The 22266-nt window shown below is 49.2% G+C and overlaps 1 protein-coding gene across 1 annotated transcript; it reads left to right on the forward strand.

The window, feature by feature from the left end:
* The first annotated feature begins 1236 nt into the window (after window positions 1-1236).
* Window positions 1237-18514, forward strand: LOC105311295 (melanoma-associated antigen D2-like). Its single transcript, XM_023527037.1, is given in 6 exon segments — window positions 1237-2264; window positions 6404-6548; window positions 15703-15862; window positions 17405-17677; window positions 17680-18192; window positions 18195-18514. Coding segments are annotated over 6 exon segments (2439 nt in total).
* Window positions 18515-22266: the final 3752 nt, after the last annotated feature.

The following is a 22266-nucleotide window of genomic DNA, read 5'->3' on the forward strand; positions in this document are numbered from 1 at the left end:
GGAGGGAGAAATTTCTGTTCCACCACGTTTCATGGAGAGACCCTTGAGGACTGTGGGGAGAACCTACACCTAATCAGTGGGGCCACAGAGAATTTTTCCTATGTTCAGCACTGTCTGATCTCAAGGATGTAGATGTGAGGCAGAAGTGCCCATCGGTTCGCACTCAGGGATCAGGGAAGTGAGGGTCTTGGTCTGAGGGGCGTGGCCCCAGGACAGCAGAGGATGAAATCTTAGACCCTATCAGAGTCCAGTTTCGACCTTGAGTTGGGATCCTGTGTGGGACCACCTGCCATAGTGCCACCACCTGCTTGCAGCAGGTCCCAGTCTTGGCAGACCAGGTTTGGTCAGATTAGGTCCCCTTCACTGTATTCTATTGGGAATGAGGGTGGGTGGCTGTTACTATGAGGAGTTCTGTACCGGGACCCAAGTTGAGGAGTCTGAGTGAGGAATGAAGGTTACCAAGCACCCTGAATAAAGGGGATATCAAAGCCTGTATCCCAGCCCTTTGATGTCAGCCCAAGAAATCTCAGGGAAGGGCCGTCAGGGTGAGCATGGCCCTCACCTTTAATTTCTGGACTAACGGAGGTGAGGTCCTTAGTTTGAACGTGCAGGCCCCGTGGGTCAGCAAAAGGGGAGTGCTGCCACGCCTTCAAGGACCCACGGTGAAGTGCTTGACGGACAACTTAGGATCTGAATGCAGTCAGGGCAGAAAGGACCCCACTCAGCCCTCAGGACTGGGTTTCTCCTGATTGGGAGGTGGACTGAGGCTCCCACTTTCATTTTGTATTCCTGGGTCCCTTGGATCTTTGAGGTGTCAAGGTCAGAGTGGCAGAAGGGAGGGTGCCCAGGCTCTGCCCAGAGTTGACAGGATAAAGGATAATACCGATGATGAAGTCAGAGGAACGCAGAGGCCAGAACACAGGGAGCCCCACTGCCGGTGCCCGCTTCACCTAAGGAAACCCAAGGCACCTTGGCTGGGATTCAGGGTGAGGCTCCCACGACGGGTGCTATGGTTCTAGAGGACCGTCAGGGGACAGAATGGCCAGGAACCCACAGGAGCCTTGTGGGTTCCCAGAGCAGTGCCCACAGGGTAACCTGTAAAGGAGGCCTTCAGTCAAGAGAAGGGCGATCCTACCTGTTGGAGGTGCTCACCTCAGGTCATTCTCTATCCAGCAGGTGCGAACTCACCTGCCCACTGGGCCACAGTCCTGTCTGCTGTCCGGGACCTCAGCCACCATGCCTCGCGGTCAGAAGAGTAAGCTCCGTGCTCGTGAGAAACGCCGCCAGAACAGAGCTGAGGCCCAAGGTCTTAAGAGTGCTCAGGCAGCGACAGCAGAGGGAGAAGCCACTGCCTCCTCCCCTCCTGTTACTGGGGATGGTGCCTCGAGCTCTTCTGTCGCTGGCAGTCTCCAGGCACCCGCAAGTGTCTCAGCTGCCACCAGTGCCACTGCAGGTGTTTCGTGCAGAAGATCTGATGTACGTGGCAAGAGCCATGTTCAGAAGAGTAAAAAGTCCCAGGCCACACATTGCAGTGAGAGCTCAGGCCAAGATCTTCTAACTAGGAAGGCGGGTATATTGGCGAACTACCTGCTGTGTAAGTACAAAATGAATGAGCCCATTAAAAAGGGAGACATGCTGAAAGTCATCCACAAAAGGTACAGGGAGCACTTCCCCGAGATCCTCAAGAAAGCCTCTGAGCGCATGGATCTGTTCTTTGGCCTGGAAGTGAAGGAAGTCAAGCCCAACAGTCACTCCTATTCCCTTGTCTGCAAGCTGGATGATACCAGCGAAGGGAGTGTGAGCTTTGCCTGGCAATTTCCTACAAAAGGGATTCTGATGCCTCTGCTGGGGTTGATCTTCTTGAATGGCAACCGCGCCTCTGAGGAGGAGATCTGGGAACTCCTGAATATTTTTGGAGTCTATGCTGGAAAGACACACTTCATCTTCGGGGAGCCCAGGAAGCTTATCACCCAAGATTTGGTGCAGGAAAATTACTTGGAGTACCGGCAGGTGCCCGGCAGTGATCCTCCACGCTTCGAGTTCCTGTGGGGCCCAAGAGCCCAAGCTGAAACCACCAAGGCGAAAGTCCTGGACTTTTTGTCCAAGGTCAAAGATACCGTCTCCACTGACTTCCCACCCCGTTATGAAGAGATTTTGAGAGATGAGCAGGAGAGAGCCCGGGCCACTGCGGCAACCATGGCTGGGGCTACCGACAAAGCCAGAGCACGCTCCAGGGCCACGTCCAGCCGCGACCCTCCCCCCGAGTGATCTCTGAGGTGGATTCTTCACTTTCCGGTTGCAAAGGCCTGTTAAGCTGTGTTCCTAATATCGACGAATGTGTATGTCATTGTCTTGCCTCTTTTGTGCATTTTCAAGCAGTGTTCCTCTCAAAAGGAAGTTCATGTAGATTTGGTATGTAAGTGTGTGAATGGCAGGGATCACACATTCATTGCCATGTGTCAAGATTAGGAGTAAGATTTTGTTTTTGGAAATAGGCATTGAAAGCCAGACAGAAAAAGTTGAAAATCACATGTTATCACTTATATGTGGGATTTAAACCTAAAAGCAACAAATGAACAGGACAAACAGAGACTCATGGACATGGACAATGGACTTGTGGTTACCAGAGGGTAGGAGGAAGGGGTGTGTGTAGACGATGGAGAAAAATTCAAAACATTTCTTCAGTTGAGTACATAAATAATAATTTTAAAAAAAGTACGCATTGAAAATCCCCAAAACGCTTCCGTGGTCTAGAACAAGATAACATGGCTTTAAGATAGCAATATCCTTGGAAATATAAATAAATCCACAGAAAAAAGGGTTGGGATCAGAATATAGAGAGCTATAGAGAGTGAAAGAGTAAAAGCTGTTCTATTCTTGCATTGCTTTACTCCATTTAGTCTTTCTTTTTATACATTTAAAAAGATGTTATCTGCGTTTGCTTATGTCCTTCAAGCATGTTTGAGAAAATAAAGCATTGTGCGTGTACCTCTTTGTTCATGGCTTTTCTTTTACACAGTCATCACTGGAGCATCAGCTCTTTGGAAGTCTTCATGTTTGCCCTGGGGGTGTTTAGTCAAAGAAGGCCCGGCCCGTGCCCGAGCAATTATACAGGCTAGGAGGAGCTATCGCTACAAAAGAGGGTGAGGTCCGCTCTACTTCATAAGGAACAGGTAAAAAGGAGGGTAAAGAGGGGTTGGAGAGAGCATATTCCTGAGCTTTCATGCCTAGGTGCCATTTTGGCTCACCGGGAGTTTTTCTGTTTTCTAGATCACTGCATATTTCACGACATGCTGTAAATAAAACAACCAAACAAACAAACAAAAAATTCCAGCTGGATAAATGGTAACCTCTGAGGTCAAGATAATCATAGGAATATTTCTATTGCCTAATGTCTCAGTACAAGACTGGCACAGTGATGGAAGCTGGTGCTTTCTCTATATCACATATATGCTACCAGTCGTAGAAGACAGGGCCGATCAGACTCGCTGGAGAGTGGGCAGCCCGTCTCATAGAGTTAGAGTTTGGTAATGTGCCAAAAGTCATGGGGCTAGTAAGTGCAAGGCTCAAACTTGATAGCTCGTCCAAACTACTGTAAGCCCACTATGCTACTCTCCCACCCAGAGACACAACGCATGCTCCTTATTTCTTTTTTCTAAGTTTTAAAATTTTTCGGTTACACTTTGTATGCAATATTGTGTTCATTTAAGGTATACAACACAGTGACCAGACATTTATATAAGTAAGGAACTGATCTTCCCTGTAAATCCAGTACCCATATGACCATACATCGTTATTACAATATTATTGACTATATCCCCCATGCTGTACGTTACATCCCCATGGCTATTTTGTGACTAACAATTTGTACCTCCTAATCCCTTCCCCTTTTCACCCATCACTACGCCCCCTCCCATCTGGCAACCGTCAAAAGGTTCTCTGTGTCTATGAGTTTGGCTCTGTCTTGTTTATTTGTTATGGTGTTTAGATTTGACAGGTAAGTGAAATCTTAGGGCATTTGTCCTTCTCTGACTTTCTGCACTCTAGGACAATCCATGTTGTTGCAGATGGCAAGATTTCAATCTAGTTTCTGGCTGAATCATTAATATTTTACTGTATCTATGTACCAGCTCTTCATTCTTTATTCGCCTATTGATGGACACCGAGGTTGCCTCCATATCTTGAAACTCGTAAAGAATACTGCAATGAACATATGGATTCACCTGTCTCTTCAAAGTAGTGTTTTGAGTTTCTTGGGATGAATACCCGAGGTGGGATTACAGGATCCTTCTTCACCTCTTGTTTTACCCTTTCTTTTAATGTCTATTTTGTCTGATCTCAGTATTGCTAACCAGACTTTTTTTTTTTTATCATTTTCATTTTGATGAACCATTTTTCCCACACCTTTGTTTTCAGTCTCTAGGTGTCTTTCAATCTGAACTGAGTCTCTTGTACCCAGCATATTCAAGGCCTTTGTTTTCCTATCCACTGAACCATCCTGTGTCCTTTCACTGGAGCGTTTAATCTGTTAACAATTACAGTAAATGTCGATAGGTATGTACTTATTGCCATTTGTAATATTCATATATTTATCGCTTTTCTTCGATCTTCTGCTTCCTTTTCTCTTCTTTTTTCTTCCCGTTCCTTCTCCTTCCTTCTCTTTTCTCAGCCTCTTCCTCCTCTTCCTCCTTCAAATTCTTCCCCTTCATCCTTCTAACATTTCTTGTAACTGTGGCATGGGGGTGACGCACTCCTCTATGTCTTCCTCGTCTGGGAAGCTCTTATCTATCCTTTGATTCTAAATTATATCTTGGCTGGATAGAGGAGTGTTGGTTGCAGGTCTCTGAGTTTCATCACTTTGCATATTTCCTGTCAATCCCTTCTACCTGCAGAGTTTCTGTGGAAACTCAGCTGAAATGAGTCCCATGGGAACTCCCTTGTAGATAACGAACTGCTTTTCTCTTGCTACTTGTAAGAGTCTCTGATTTGTTCTTAACATTTGGCATTTTAATTATGATGTGTCTTGTTGTGAGCCTCTCTGGATTCATCTAATGAGAGGCTCACTGTATTTCCTGGGCTTGCATGTTTCTTTATTGTCTGTAAATCAAGCCAACAGACAGTATTCTGTGATGGTATGGTGATCTACATTTGCAATCTCAGATAACCTCAAAAGATCAGGGGCTCGCAAAGTCCTCCTGGACAATCTCTCCCCTGTTGAAAGTAAATTCTTCAGAACAGAAGTTACATGAGCACTTCATCTGGCTGATGTAGACAAAGAGTACTTCAAGGTATGTTTTTCCACGGACAACCCATCAAAGTCCTAGGACTCCGGCCCTGTGCTACCGTTTCCCCATCTCACATTACTGCTGGAGAGGGATCCGTGCTTGGCAACGTTTGCGGAGTGGTACCTTCTCATGATTTTGAAGAGATGTGGAATTTACCAGGAAGCCTTAATCCCAGAGATAGGAACCAAGAGGAGGGCTAGTACAAGAGGATTGGGAGACCGAGACCCCAGAAAATCGGGGAAGTGACAGGGAGACAGGTCACACTGAGCACACACATGGAGAGTCTCAAGCACAGCTTCGAGGCTGAGCATCCCCTCCCTGCTTCAGGCTTCTCAGGGGGCATGAGGGCCTTGGTCTCGGCCCAGAGTTCTCAGATGAGTAGAGGAGGAGTCTCAGGCTCTCATAGAAATGACAGTGATGAACCTGAATAAGGAAGGTGGAAGGACCCAGCCAGAAGAGTAGCTCCCCATACGGTCCCGTCCCAGTTGTCAGCCCTGTGAGGTTCAAAATTGTCCTGGCTGCTTGTGGCTAACAGGGACTTTCAGTTGATGGCCATGGAAGATGAGGATTTTGTCTGAAGGCTCCAGTCTCAGATTAGCAGAGAGTGCAGTCGCGGCAATGGTGCAGAGTCCAAGAGGAGACTCTTCCTGGGGACCAGTCCACTGTAACTGACAGGGCCACACCTGACCCCTCCTCTGCCGTTACCATGGAGTCCTAGGCAAGAACTGACAGATTCAAGTCCGCCTTGGATTCTGCCTGCAGGGTTTCTAAAAGGCGAGATCGTGGTTTACAGGCTGGCTTGTCAGCAGGGGGTAGAATCCAGGCCTGACAGTGTCAAGGGAAGTATCCTCTATGAGACATGAGGCAATGGGCTACTCCATAATAGAGATGGAATGTCCCGCTTCCGCAGTTGCCCAAGGGAGGTTACAGGCAGAGCTCAGGCATGAGACGGGAAGCTCTTGGAGACTTCAGGTCCTTAGACTAATGGGGGAGGCCCAATTCAGCAGCAGAGGAAATGTACCTGGTTCCCGACAGCAGTCAACAGGATGACACAAGTCACAATGGAAGGATCTCTCCCAGAAAGAAGAGAGCCACTTAATCTCTGTCCCTGTTTTCAGAAGTGAGATCATGTCACCTAGCCCTGGTGAATTGATGAGTCATAATCACTTTCTCCCGGAACATCTCACGGACGTGAGGCACATCACCAAAAGGTCAGCCCCGGATCAGCAGCAGAAGGATTTCCAGCTTGTGCCAGGATCCAAGGTAAGGACCCTGAAGGCTGAAAGAACCCTCCACCCCCTCAGAGTGGAGGGCAACACAAACGCCTTCAACTACTGTTAGCCTTGGTGGACCATGAGCTACTGTGACCAGATGAGGAAACGTCACTTCTTCCACAGGGTTCTCAGGGAAATGGATTTCTTCGTGTGAAGGGATGTCTCAAGTCAAGATGGAATATTTGCGGATTCTGCCAGAAAACAGGGTGAAAACAAGAGCGTGGGAAGGCCACCCCACATCATCAGCGGCCACGAGCAATCCTCCCCACGGCCAGTTCTAGGAGGCCAAGGGCAGAGACGTCCGCCAGTGGGTCCCGTCGTTTCCCACTCAGGAGTAAGCGACAGGTAGTGAGCGTATCGGTCTGAGGGGGTCAGTTCAATGTCAACAGAGGAAGGAATCTTAGGCCTGCCCAGCAGTCAATGCAGCACTTGATTTGGAGCCCTGAGTGGGACCATCCCTTACAGGGCCTGAATATGCCTGCCACAGTTTTCATTCTTGTGAGACCGTGGGCAGCTATGACCAAATAAGGCCATCCTGACGTCCTCCTGCTGGGTCGCAGGTGGTATGGAACTTACTAGGAGGGCTTCCAGTCAAGAAAGAGAGGAGACACGAGCCCTGACAAGAGTCATAACGGGGAGCCTGAGTGAGGACTGAGGGTTACCAACAACACCGACAGAGTGTACAGGAGAGAGTCTGGTCCCGCCCGTTGATATGAGCTGGAAAAGGCAGGGCTATCGGGTGAGGCTCCCCCTCAGCCCATCATACCAGGTCTAGGGACAGTAAAGCCCTTCATTTCAACGTGCGGCGACCAGGCATCAGAAGGGACGAATGTGATACATGGCCGGCACTGCAGCAGGCGCTTTACATTTCCTACTCACAATCAGCAGTCCGACTGACAGGGCTCCTCAAGTTCAGTTCACAGATGATGAGCCTGAGGCTCACTCACACAGTGTAAAAATGTGCCCAAGTTCCCATGGCCGGGTAGTACAGCGATGCAACCAGACCCTTGATATGATTTAGTCTAAAGCCCACACTCTTCAACTCCCCGCAGCCTGAGGCCGACCTCGTGTCCTTTAATTCACTTATTTTTGTCCTTACTGCAAAATGAATTCCAAGCAATGAGGAGAAGGATCATGTGGCCAAACCGCTAGATTGGAATGCAGAGCCAAGTCAACAATTATACCAAAATGGAAGTGAGCTACGAATAAGGGGGAAAAGAGGTAACATTTGCTGACAATAGGATCATCTGCTTATGGGACTTCAGCTATCCACCAAGATCAGGGACTCAAAAAAACTGACCGACTCAGCCACCTTTTCATAAAAAGTAAATCTACTGGAACAAAAGTTCCATAAGACGTGTCGGTCTGGCCGGGGAAGAGAAGGAATAGAGTAAAATGTTTTATGTCTGTTACAGCTCAGCCTCTGGGCGCCCAGATTTGTGCTGTGGCTTCCCCATCCTGCATCAGACCCAGGAGAGGGACCCATTCTCTGCAAGGTTAAGATTAGGGAATCTGCTTAGTTTTATCAGAGATGTGTCAGTTCCCAGGATCCTCGCTAATTGAAGAGACGAGGACCGATATGAGGGCACCCAGGAATTAAGACAGGGGAAATCAACGTCCCAGGATATTGGTGTTACAAGGAGCCTAGCCCCTGCTGTGAGACCTGGAAGGCTCTATGCAGAGCTGTCAGGCTGGGCCTGTCCTCACTTTTTCATCACACTTATCAGGGATGTGAGACCTTCGGTGTAGGGAGGACAATCTCTGTTCAGCAGAGTGAGGTGCCCGATATGAATGGGAGTTCCCTTCAAAGAATGAAGGACCAACTCACCTAGTAAACGGGAGTCCGACGGAATCCAGACCCTGCTGTCAGGCCTCGCAGGTCCTGGATTCCATTGTAGGGTAAAGTATAAAGAGGACTCGAGAGATGAGAAAGACAGAGCCGGAGCTACAGATACAGCCAGGCCTGGTACTACTGCCGGGCCAGGCAAGTTCTAGGGCCAAGTCCAGCGGCACGTCCCACATCCAGCGAGGTCTGAGGGAGATTCCGCATTTGGGGTTGAAAAGAAAGGTAACATTTGAAGGAGCTGAGCACCAAGCTGGAGCTGGAGGGAACACATCGTACGTCTTCTTGTTGTTCTTGCTCTGCTTCACTACCTGGGAGACTTATCAGCTTTTGTTTTCTGGCACATATGATCGATCGATTGATTGACTGATTGATTGATTGATTTGGGAACTTTTAAAATTCTCTTGTGTTTTGAAAAGGTTCCTGCACTAGAAGGTTAATTTGGCTCTAGTGTCTGTTTCATGAACGATCCACATCACTCATTATGGCTGTTTCTCAGCATAAGTATAAAAGTCTTGTTCTTTCATGTGACAAAGTGCATATCCTTTCCTCTCTTTTTGTGGTCCAGAACAAGATAACACGTCATGTGAATAGGGATTTTCTTGCAACTACGAATGAGCGCTGCAGTAAAATTGTTGGGATCAAAAAATTTCAAAAGGTCTGGGCCGAGTGGCGTCAGCCAGATGCTAGAATAGGCATTCTCAGCTCACGTATCCCCGTAGAAACACAGCTTTAACAGTATTAGTAGCAAAATCCCTTCAGGAGAGATCCAGAACCTAGTCCAGAAGAAATAAGAAAATCAATTTGACTTCACTGCCATCAACCCGTCCCACGAGCTGGCAGAGCTCAACCCCAAGAGACATGGCAACTCCTGTCTAGGCGTGAGGCGAGAGAGAATCGGGTGAATGTTCCATGTGCAAAACTGTTGCAACTAACAAACATATTCAGGAAAGGTGCAGGGTAGAAAACACAACGTGCAAAGATCAGTTGTGTTTCTACTTGGTGACAACACACTATTTGAAAAGGAAAGTAAGAAAACAATTCTTTTCAAAATCGTGTCCAAAAGAATAATGGACTTAGGAATATATTTCACTAAGGAGGTGAAAGATCTCCACACTGAAAACTACAAGACATTGATGTAAAAATTTAAAGAAGACAATAAGGAAAGAAAAGATATCGCACTTTCATGGATTGGAGAAATGAATATTGTTGAAATAGCCCTAGTACCCAAATCGCCTACAGCTTCAATGCAGTATCTATCATAAATTCAACGGAATTTTTCACAGATATCGAAAACATTCTGAAATTCACATGAAGCCAGAAGACACCTCGACTCGCCAAAGTAATTTTGAGACAGGGGAACAGATATCGGCATGCCATTTACTGACTCAGAACTATTTTTTCAAATCTATACTAAGCACATCACTGCCATAGTAGGAAAATAAAGAAAAAGAAAAAGAGACAAAGAGGCAATGAAACAACATCGAGCCCGGAAATGAAGCCACGCCTACACGGTCAAGTAATCTTTGACAAGGGCAAAGCCAATACACAATGGAGAAGTGATAGTCTCTTCAACGAAAGGTGTGAAGACAATAGAACATCCCCGTGCAGAAGACCAAAACCGGATGCTTATCTGACATCATACTCCAAAAGTAAAGCAAAACGGATCGAAGACTTCAAAATGAGACCCGAGTCCATATGACCCAAGAAGAAGACACAGGGAAACACCTCCTCCACACTGCTCTTCGCAATGATTTGTTTTCTAGTATGAAAACACAGACATGACAGGATAAGCCAATAAAAACTCTGGTGGGACTACAGTAAACTGAAAAGCTACTGGACAGCAATGGAAATAATTCACAAGACAAAAAGGGCAATCCATGAAATGGGAGATTGTAGTCACGAACCAAATATCCGATAAGGGGTTAATATCCAGATTGTAGTAGGAACTCATACATCTCAAGTGCAAATTGATTGATTAAAAACACACTCACTCACTCAAGAAGTAAGCAAGAACCCTGGGTCTTTTTCCAAAGAGGATATAGAAATGAACAATGGGGGTATGAGAAGGTGGCCAACGCCACTCATCGTCAAGGAAATGCAAACCGTAGCCACAATCGGATATCACCTCATCCCTGTTAGCATAGTTTTATCATAAAGACAAGCAATAACAACGGTTGGTGAGGGTGTTGAGAAAAAGGAAACTTTGTACAGTGTCGCTGGGAATGTAAATTGGTACAGCCCTTACGGAAAACAGTTTGGATGATCCTCAAAAACTGCTAAACTATATCGACCACATGATTCAACAATCCCACGTCTGAGTATACATCCAAAGGAGAAGAAATGTCTATCTGAAAAAGATACGTGCACACTTACGTTCGTTGTGTCATTCTTCACAATAGCTGATTATGTAAACAACCCACACATCCATCCACAGATACGTGGATAAGGAAAATGTGATATAAACATACAATGAATTATAATCTAGCCTTAAAAATGGAAGAAATCCTGTCATATGAAACAACGCAGATGAACCTGGGAGACGTTATCCTAAATGAAGTAAGTCAGTCGCAGAAGGATAAATACTGCTTCAGTCCACTGATGTGAGGCAAATAGACTAGCCAATCATAGAAACACACAGGAGAGTGGCGGTGGCCCGGGCCTGGGGGAAGGGAGGATCAGGGAGTTGCTGTTCAACTGGTCTAGTTTCACTTAGGCCAGATGAGTAAGCAGTAAAGAGCTGCTGAAAACCCCATGACCATATTGAACAATACTGTAGTGTGCATTTGAAACTGGGTTAAGAGAGTGGTTATCAAATGAAGCATTCCTACCGCAAGAAAAATCGTGAAGCTGATTGAATTGCTGTCTCCCCCACCTAGAGACCAAGCGAATTATGTGCAACTACATGGAAAAGATGACTCGTATCGTGTTACGGGAGCATAAATGGTGCAGCCACTATGGAAAACCGTATGCAGTTCCTCAGAAAATTAAAAAATAGAGCTAGCATATAATTCAGCAACACTCTTTCCGGATATCTATCCAAAGAAACCGAAATCGGGATCTTGATGATATAACTGCGCTGCGGTGTTCATGGCAACAAGGATACGCCATCGCCAAGAAATGGAAGCAACCTCAATGTCCACCGATGGATGAACAGATAAAGAAAATAGGGTATCACATACAATGGAGCTTTCATCTGCCTTCGAAAGGAGGAAACCTCGCCATTGCAACCAAAGAGACAAACCCAGAGAACATGATGCTAAGTGAGATAGCCAGCCACAGAAGAAGCACTGATATGAGGAATGCAAAACAGTCAAACCCGTAGAAGCAGCATAGAATGGTGGTTGCCAGGGGCAGGGAGGAAGGGATATGGGGAGGTACTTGTCAAAGGGTGCAAACTTTCAGTCATATAAGGGGAATAAGTTCTAGAAACGTACTGGGTATCACAGATACCAACATGATAATGCATACTTAACTTTTGATGATAGGGAGAATGTTATGTTAATTGTTTTGTATTCCCCGCGCCTCTCGCAATAAAAAATAAATACATATAAAGTGGGGACGCCGTTTTGAAGAACGGGATATGTTGACGTGGTTTGGAGGTTTAGGGGTGTATACTTCCGTCCTTACTCACCCCGTTGTATACGTGAAATGTGTGCAGCTTTATGTACAATGATCATACCTCAGTGAAGAGCTATATTTAAGAAGAGAAGAGAGTCTGTCTCATTTGGGGTTGTAGTATCAATACAGGTCCTAATTTGTATTAGATAGTTAATAAATATTTATTTATTATTTATCATTCATTCATTCATTCATTCATTCATTTATGTATGTATTTTTAAGCACCCACAGCAGCGGGATTTCCTATGTGGTCTCCTATCCAAGTACTAATCAGGCCCGACCCTGATTGGCTTCCCAGATCAGACGAGATCGAGCACGTTCAGGGTGGCATGGCCATTGCTGAGTACTTTATAAATATTTAATTATGAAGGCCAGAAGGGGAGAGAAACGCTAAATAAGAAAAAGACTGTTGATTCTTGGTTTCCCTAATTTCTTCTAGTGTATCTTCTTGTAAAATTTACCGTTATAAACCTGGAATTGGTTAGATTACCTACACATGCAAGAAATATTAAATCCTAACGAATTAGTCCTCATGCTCACAGTCTTGGTTATTTCCCAATCATTCATTTAAAATGAGCTCTCTAGAAGGAGTCGTGCTAATACTGGAGATGCTTTAATAAACGATAACAACACAACAAAAACGACAAACAGAAGACCTTGCCCGGCCACTCCAGGCATCCTCAGTTACTGCTACACCATCTCTGTAGGATGCAAAGCCGTGGCTCACCACGCATCCGGTGCCAGTCTGAGATCTCACTCTTCCAGCATCTGGGTGGAAGGCCTCACGCAAAATGCCTGGGGAGTCAACTGACATGGAGGTCGATTCTGACGGGGAGGGCAGACACTGTGAGTAGACAATCCACTCACCTCTCAGCTGAGGCCCTGGATTTACCTAAGAGCAAATTTATAAAGCAGATACATGTCTTCATTTCTTTTCGTTGAAGGAGGAAAGCAGATGCAGAAAGACGACTGTGGCAATGGACAGTGGAGAAAACGTATTGGAAGAGGATGCTCCGTCGAATAGTTGCCATCGACCAGCACAGCATTATGGAAGGACACAAAGCAAAAGAGTGACTGATAGAAGGCCATGAAAATCCATAATTCGCTGTTAAGCACAGGCAATGTGCACACAGCATTTGCTTCCAGACGTGGGTGCTCTCGTATATGTGGTAGAATCAGCGCAGGACTGAAAACCAACTCTCCTGACCACTTGTCTCTGAACAGCCTCAATCTGATTGCAACTTTCTTTGCATCAATAGGACCTGCTCTTCCTTTTAATCCAAGGGAAAAGAGACTTTTCCAGTTCCGACTCTTCTCTTTGAAGGTATGTTTTAATGTGAAACTTACTAAAACTACGACAAAAAAAAAAAAGACCAAATGTGGATCCTTTGAATTTTAGAGTCTAGTACTTGCCATCATGTAAAAAAAAAAAAAAAAAAAAAAAAAGTCGGAAAAAAAAAAAAAAAGTCGGGATATTCTAGGACCTAAAAAAGAAGGAAAAAGGAAAGGGTAAAGAGGGGAAGGGGTTTCAGATGAAAGCAATCAAATGTCAGTATCCTGGGGCCAGACAGTTTGGAGTCCTAGAAAACTGCGGATCTCTCAGTGACAGATAATTTTAAGTGAGGACGCAGGCTGGGCTAGATGAGGCTGTGGAAGTGGTGAGCAGGGACCGGCCCCTCACTGAGATGGAGGACCTGAGAGATGAAAGACTAAGCCTGCAGTGAGAGATTGTCCTTATCTTTAGCCACCCTGGGAATGTGAGTGAACCAGGGAAAGTCTTCACCCGGAGTAGGGAAGGTGTCCCATGCTCCTGTCCCAGTGCTGTGGAACACAGAGCGCAGACAAGATGTGGTGTGCACACCATCGCCTGGGAGGTTCTGAGTAATGAGGGTGATACTCCTTTGAGGTGGGTTGCCTAGAATCCACTGGACTGGGATGCCATTCCCTGGGCTGGGGGCTCTGAGAATGCTCCACCAGAAAGGCACTCAAGAGGTTTATCTTGAGTATAAATTGGAGAATTCTAGGCAGGGCCTGGATATTCACTGGTGGTTAGACGAATACAAATAATGGTCATTTAGATGGAAGGACAGCTGGGAAGGGAGATGTCAGTCATTGACAGAACTTCCAAGAACTCTGAGTCGTATCCAACTGGGAAAGACTCCTCCACAAACAAGCGAGTGAGGATACAATTGGACTCAATCGTTCGTGCTAAGCAGCGGTTTGGTTGATTGCAATCGCTTCGTCCTGGAGTTTGGTAACAGGCTCGATTTCACGGGACTGGTAAGAGACAGGACGGGCACGACACCTGGTCTGCATTCCCCTGGAGCGCACACTGCTCATTCCACGCCTCTCTGCCTAAAGCAGAACTTGTGTTCCTTCACATGCCAAAATGTGCCCCAGAGAATAAAAATAAGGACTCTGTGCCCAAAGACTGGGTTCAAATATGTAGCCAAAGCAATGAAGAATAGCACAATAGACGAAAGTTGTGAAGAGAGAGGTGGCACAGCTAATATTCGGTGACAAGGTGATCATCTGCATATGCAGTGTCAGAGCAACTGAAAATCAGGGATGGCAAAGCCATCCTGGGCAGCTCCTTCCCAGAGGACATAAGTCAATGAAAACGGAATGCACAGAGTCTCATTCTGACTATTGAAAAGAAGTGTAGATGAGCGTCATTTTCCTCTGACAGTCCACCCGCTGTCCTGTGCCCCATGCCTGATCTTGCAGTTTCCCTGCCGCACATCAAGCGTGGGACACGAAGCTACAAGGGGTCCATTAGGGACACAGCTCAAGAGTGTGCAGGGATGTGGTCTTTCCAAGCAATCCGGCAATCCAAGAGTCAAGGGACATAATGAGCTGACACCCAGGAACAGGATGGGGAGACTGCCACCCCAGAATATAGGGGCTGGCTCAGAAAAACACCCAAACTTGCTCTCAGATCTAGACTGCCCAGGCTGGGCAGTCAGACTCCCCATCCCCTCTTTTAATCCCCAGAGTTGTCAGCTCTGGGGAAAGCCTTGGCCTTAGGGCAGTGGCCTCCGGTCAGGAGAGGGAGGATCCTGGATTGCGGACATATAGAGTTGAGGACCCCGAATGACGCATGTGGGGACCCCTGACTCCAGAACAGTGGCATTCCACAGGGACACAAATCTGCCGTCACCTCGTCGGGACTCACGCATCCCGGCCCTATTGTGGCTCATGCTAACTTCCACCTGGGAGGACTCAGGGTGGGACGGACCTCAGTGGGAGCAGAGTAAGCGCATATGAGGGATGGTGGGATCCCTGCACTGGCCATGATTGAGGGGAGGGCCTGGAGGGACGAAACAGGGAGTCGCTCTTTCGACAAATGAGGGGCTTTTAAAGACCCCCAATCCTGCCCTCGGCCGTTAAAGCCGCCGGTCGCAGCTACGAGGCTGCTAAGCCGCCTCATTTCTGCCTGGTTGACCTCAGCGAAGGAAGGGCCTCGTCTGACAGGGTCATGCCTGCAAGGGGTCCATTGTAGGTTCTGCAGAGCGAGGATTCGTGTCCATAACCGGAGTCCTGGTGGGGACACTCAGCACCAAGGAGAGGACCTCTTGCCTGCAGAGGGAGCCCCACAGAGTCCCGTCCAGCTTGTTGGGCACACAAGGCCCCAGGCAGATGTCTTCGGAAGCCCAGCGTCCTGACTACGTCCCTGAAGACTCAGGACGCTGAGGGCTTCGTGCGGGGCCTGGCGCGCTCGGCTCAGTCGAGGGAGGAGTCCCAGGCTCTGATGAGGACCCTGAGTGAGGACTCCGAGCGAGGGTCTATAGACCACCGAGTCCTCATCGACTGGGTCACACAGAGCTCCGCCCCAGATGGTAGGCCAGAGGGACCACCCCTATGTGTTCCCAGAACTTTCTCGCAGCTGCTGCCGGACGTGGCTCACGCAGACGTTGGCTTCAGATTCTAAGAGCTCGGACTTTTCCAGAGCTTTGGTTCAGTACAGGCTGGGGCCCCAGCTGTGGTCTGAAATCAAGGTGAGGATCTGAATGTGGGCAGACTGGACCAAGCCCGTCCCCATACCTAAGGTGGCTCAACAACGTCCCGCCCCTGAGACTCGATGAGGAAGGTCTCTTGGAGATCTCTGGCTAAGGTCTGTCTGCATAGTCTCTGGGAGGAAGGCTTTGGCCTAAGACAGTAGCTCTGATTCTTCAGATCGAGGCAACGGCCCTCAGGAGAGTCACGGGGAGGGCCCTGTGTGCCAGTTACGGGCTCTCCCCACATGAAAGTCGGCAACACAAATCAGCCACCCTACTCTCAGTTCTGGGAGGATCCAGGCAGGGGCAGTCATATTTGGCAGGCCCTGATGTCCCCATTGGAGCGCAGGGAGGTGAAGGCCTTGTGTGGAGGCTGGTAGGCTAAGGTCAGCGGAGGAAAGAGACCCCGCCCCTGATAGATAGCAAATGGGGACCCTGAGGGAGTGCCTAGAGATCGCCAGAATATCTGTCAGGGTGGGCCCCTCACATCGTTTCTGTCTCGAGTGTCCCAGACTGGAGAGGGTGATGGACTCATCGAGCGGCCTCAGTTCTATGGGAGAATGTGTCCCCGGTCTTCACGGGACTCAGGGTGAGGACCCGGAAGACTGATGGTTTCAGTTTCAATCACCGCACAACCAGAGAAGACAATGGAGAGTCCCCCTCCTTGTTTGCAGCACTGATGGGACCAGACATGGAAGTCAAGTGTAAATAAACCCTCTTTTCTTTTGATGGTATTGTGCTCCTGAGACCTTTGTCGGAGTAGAGGGATGTCAGATCAGCAGAAGTGGCTGTCCCAAGCCTTCCCTAGAGTGAAGATGAGGACCCGGAGTGAGGCCTGAGGAACGCGAGGTGCCACGACAGTGAGTTTCATGGAGCGGTCAGCGGGGGGTGTCCCCTGGCGGGGGCAGGGGTTTGAGGCACCTCTGATGTTCCTCTTGAGATGCCCCAAGAAGACGAGGACCTACATTCGACGTATAAATTTAGAGCAGCACAGAGGAGGGCGCCCAGACCCTGCCAAAAATGGATATGATGGCATTGAATGTGAACTGCGAAGACCCCCACACTCCACAGGGGAGGGAACACTTCAAGGACTATACCATCTGCTTCTGCTCTCACTCCAGTAAGCAGCAGGCAGGCCTGGCAGACTGAGACCTAAGGCTCACTTTCAGGATTTCAACCCATTTCTCAAAGGACAGGTCCGTCAGGCCAGGAGCCCTGTGGATTCGTAGAGCACTGTCCTCAAGGGAACCTGCAGAAGTGGCCTTCTTAATGTCGTGGAGGTATATCCCTGATGAAGGTGCTCACACCCTCTCATCCTCTCTCCTCTCATGCCCGGAACACCTGCTGTCCTACCTGCACTCCTGCCCGCTGTCATTTTCCCAGTCATCATGCCTCCGGGTCAGAAGGGAAAGCTGCGAATCCATGAGAAAGGCCACCAGGCCCGAGGTGCGACCCAGGTTCTCAGAGCTGCCAAGGGGAAAGCACTCCCCTCCACGCCACCTCCTCCTTTGGGAGCCGTTGTGCACGGAAAGCCTGCTACTAGGTCACGTAGACCTGGTAAAGGGCCCCGGAGAGCCCAATCATCCATCTCCATGTCTGTGGGTGTTTCTCGCACAAGATCATGCGAGGGCGCCAACGGCACAATGGAGAAGAAGCAAGTTCCTACCGGGCCCCACCTTCCAGAGTGCAGAATGCACGAGATCCTCTAAGCAAGATGACCAGTATGTTGGTGCTCTTCCTGCTGCAGATCTACAAAATGAAAAGGCCAGCTACAAAAACACATAAGCTGAACATAGTCGGGAAGAACGACAAAAATCACTTCTTTGAGGTCCTCTAGAGAGCATCTTTCAGCATGGAGGTGGTATTTGGCATCGACCTAAAGAAAGTGGATTCTCCACATCATTCCTATATCCTCCTCGTCAGCAAAATGGATCTGCCCAAAAATGGGCGGGTGAACCGTGTCGGCAGATTCCCCAAGACCAGTCTCCTGATGAATCTCCTGGGCCCGATCTTCATGAATGGCGACTGCGCCACTGAGGAGGCGATCTGGGAATTTCTGAATAAGATGAGGGTGCACGCCGGAAAGAGACACTTCGTCTTTCGGGAGCCCAAGAAGCTCATCAACCAAGATCTGGTGAAGCTTAAGTTCCTGGGGTACCGGCAGGTGCCCACAGAGATCCAGCACACTACGAGTTCCTGTGGGGTCGGAGAGTCCACGCTGAGACCAGCAAGATGAGGTTCCTGGGGTTTTTCGCCAAGATCAATCGTACGGTCCCCAGTGCCTTCGCATCCTGGCACAAAGAGGCTTTGCGCGATGAGGAAGAGAGAGTCCGGGCCACAGTCCCACTAACGGCTGACCCCAATGCCGTGGCAGCGAATGATCCGGGCCCAGGCACAGCAGGGCGTCCGACACCTCCTGAAGTGGGTGCAGATTCTTCACTTTCTGCTTGCAAAGAGCAGTCAGCGGTCCAAGGAGCGGAGAGCAGACTGTGAGCGAGGGAATGCAGGGGGTCGCACCCTTGGGTTCCCGTTCTGTGTGGGTGTTTGGAGATTGATCTGTGTTGTTACTTTTTCATCCTTTTCAGTGGAGTAAGTTCTAGATAAAGGTTAATCTAGTATTATGATCTAAGTAATGAAATATATGGGTCGCACTCATGGTTGTTTCTCAGGTTGAAGAGTTAAGAGTTTTCCCGTTCTGTAAAACCAATGGGGAAAACTTCCTTCTTTCTTAGGAATCTGGTGCCAGATAACATGGCATTGGAATAAGCATCTCCTTGAACTGGTGAATAAATAAATCAGTAAAATTAAGAGAATGGAGACATAGAGGGGAAAAAATGTAAGATCGCAAATATTGGGCTTCCCAATGCCTTTTATTCTGTGTTTTATAAAGTCGTAACTTACGGTATGTTCTTGGCTACTTCAAGAATGTTGAATTAAATCATAATGTATTAGGTTCACTTATTCCCCAGATGGTAATTAAGCATCTACTCTACGAACGCTCCATGCTAGTGCTGGTAGAGCTGGGAAAAGGAAGACCTAGCCGCGCATTATAGAGTCGACGAGCAGCTCTCATAATAGGAAAAGGGCGATATACACTCTGAGACCCAAAGCGCAAATGAAAAGACAGCACGAGATCGGAGACAGGTGGCTCCAGATGAGAGCACTCAAGTGTAAATGCCCTGAGGCAAGGCAGTACCACTGGACCTTGGGAACATAGAAGGCCCCGAGCGGGAGGGCATTTTATTTAGCTGCACGGTGGGCTAAAAGAAGTTGTGAAAGTCGCGAGCAGGGGCCTCACACTCGCATAGATGGTGGCCCGCATAGTTCAAAGTCTAAGCCTCGTGTGGGAAACTGCACTTAAGAGTTACTTTGAAATTCTGACGAAACCACCGAGAAATCACCAAGAACTGGGAAGGAACGGGTGCTGTGCTCTTGTCCCAGTGCCGGGGAACACGGTGTGCCAATTAGATATTTCATGCACATCGTCTCCAGGGAGTTTCTGGGAAATATGGGTGATAATCCCTGGAGCGGGGATGCCCAGATTTCGCTGGTCTGCCACTCTTTACCCTGAGTTGGGGGAGACTGAGTCCATTCCCTAAAGAAAGGTGTTCAAACAGTTTCCCTTGTATATAATTTGGCAGCCTCTGGGCAAGGTCTAGATTGTTGCTGCTGCTGGAATGAACGAAAGAAGAAGTGGCTATGGAAGAAAAGCCGCTAAGAAGGGGGTAAGTCTTTGGTCCGGGAAACATATTTTAGATGCTTTCTGCTCTATCCACAGAGGAAGTCTGCCTCACCTCGACATCGAATGACGTACTCTGATGGGGGAAATTTGACTTAACTCTCCCTGGTAAGCAGTATTTTGCGTGATAGCGTTTTCCCTGTCCTGGAGCGCTGATATTCTCGAACATCTCCTGGGTTAAACAACTAAGTGTCCGTGAGGGGACTGAAACTCCAAGGAACGGAAGAATCATAAAAGAACCGGCATCCTTTAAAATCTCAGTGCAGGCACTCTGCATGCATTCTATTCATTCCGCCAGGCCCTGAGTCAGAGCTAACCAAACCCACTGCACAGATGAAAAGCCTGAGGCACACAGAGGTGGGTGATGTGCCTAAATACACAAAGCTGTTAAGTGGCACGGTTGGCAAAGGGGTGGTCTTTCCCAGGAAGGTTTTAATCAAGAGACAGGAGCTATGATGAAGATCCCCTTACAGGAGGTGTGGGGAGAGCAACATGCCAAGCAAAGGTGTCTGCCTGAGCACTCGGACACATATTCTTCAGGGTTTCCAGGAACTTGTGAGTCCCACCCAGGGAGGATGACCTCGGGTCAGGAGAGGGAGGAGTCCCAGTCTCCGAGAAATACGCAGGTGAGGACCCGGAATGAGACATGAGGGAAGCACCCGCGCACAACCGCGTAGCCCGCGAAAGCACAGGGGTCCAGAGCGAGAACCAGAGGAGCTACCACTGAGGAGTCCCCAGCTGTGTGGTCACAGGGAGGGAAGGACCTTGTCACAGGCTCGAACCCCACGTCTGCAAAGGGTGGAACCTTGCCCATAACCGGAGTCTACGTGAGGACCCTCGGTGCCTAGGACGGGATCTGGCCCCCAAGCGGGAGGCTCAGTCCCGCCCTTTTCGTCATCACTGGGAGGCCCAGGGCAGACGTCATAAGCAGTGCGCCCCCACTTCCCCACCGGGACTCGGGAGGGTGGGGCCCTCGGTAGGGGCCCAGAAGACTCAGGTCACTCTAGAAGCAGGAATCCCGGGGCCTGACGTCACAAAAGCGAGGTCCGTCCACGACGTCCTGCGGGCCACCGAATCCCACCCGCAGAGCCCCGCCCCAGCTGTCAGCCCTCGTACATCCGGGACCGCCCTGGCGGGGGGGACTCCCTGACTTCCGCTTCGGGGCGGGGGCCGAGGACCTTTACCTGCTGCGCGCGCGCGGCGTTGGTTCGGCGGGTCGTGGATTCGCGGGTCTGATCTGCAGGCGAGGTGAGATCCCCGCGTGCGAACGGGAGAAGGCCACCGCCCCAATAGCGCAGGTGCCCCCGCCGAAACCCTCCCGTGCGGTCCGGCCCTGAGAGGCCCCAGCGGACTCTGCCGGACCGCACGGGGCCTGAATTGGGCCTGGAGTGTGTTAGGGAGAAGGGCTTCCTCTACGGGAGTACCCCGATTGGACAGATGGAGGACATCCCCGTCCGAACTGGGTGGGAAATGAGGGCCCCGAGTGCTTGTGAGCAGACCTCTACCCATGAAGGGCACCGTGCGGAGCCGCGCCCCTGCGTGAGCTCCGGGAGGCCCCAGGCAAAGGAAACAGATAAAAAGCGGCTAAATTACCCTCTAGCTGCGACTAACGGCGGTGTGGGCTGTACCCGACAACCCCCAAAGTGAGCACGGAGGCCCCGGGCAGAGCTGGCCGGCTGGGCGTCCGCACATTGTCTGTGGAGATGGTGTCAGGGAGGGAAGGGCCCTGGTCGCGTGGAGGAAGCCCAGTGCGACAAACGGGACCCAGTCCGTAACAGGATTCCGGGTTGTGACGCCGAGCGAGGATGGGGGACCCCTCCCAGAAAGGGGGCCACATAAAACCCCAGCTGTGTTTGCAGCCCTGGGGCCTCGGGCATGTTGACCTCAGGAGTTGCTCTCACTTACCCGAGCATCTCATGGAGGCAGGAGACGCAGTCAAAGGGGACAATCTCAGGTCAGAAGAGTCAGAATTTAGTGTTAAGGCAGGTTTCATTGCGAGAACTTGAGGACTGTGCGAATGTCCCCCACCGTATCAAGGGGGCCACGGTGAATTTTCTCTGTTTTCGACACTGGCTGACCTCAAAGATATATGTGTCGGTCATTAGAGCCCATCAGTCCCCACTCGAGGTACAGGGAAGTGAAGGTCTTGGTCTGAGGGGTGTGGTCCCACACCAGCAGAGGGAGAAATCTTAGACCCTATCAGAGTCCAATTTTGACCTTGAGTTGGGATCATGTGTGGGACCACCTGCCATAGGGCCTCCACCTGCTTGCAGCAGCTCCCACTTTTGGGAAACCAGGCTTGGTCAGATAAGGTCCCCTTCACTGTCTCCTATTGGGACTGAGAGCGATTGGCTCTTACTATGAGCAGTTCTGTACCTGGACCCAAGTTGAGGAATCTGAGTAAGGACTCAAGGTTATCAAGCAACCGTGAATAAAGGGGACATCATAGAAGCATGTATCCCGACCCGTTGATGTCCGCCCAAGAAATCTCAGGGGAGGGCCGTCA

Source organism: Pteropus vampyrus, unplaced genomic scaffold (genome assembly GCF_000151845.1).
Source record: "Pteropus vampyrus isolate Shadow unplaced genomic scaffold, Pvam_2.0 Scaffold1000002944, whole genome shotgun sequence".
Classification (NCBI taxonomy): Eukaryota; Metazoa; Chordata; class Mammalia; order Chiroptera; family Pteropodidae; genus Pteropus; species Pteropus vampyrus.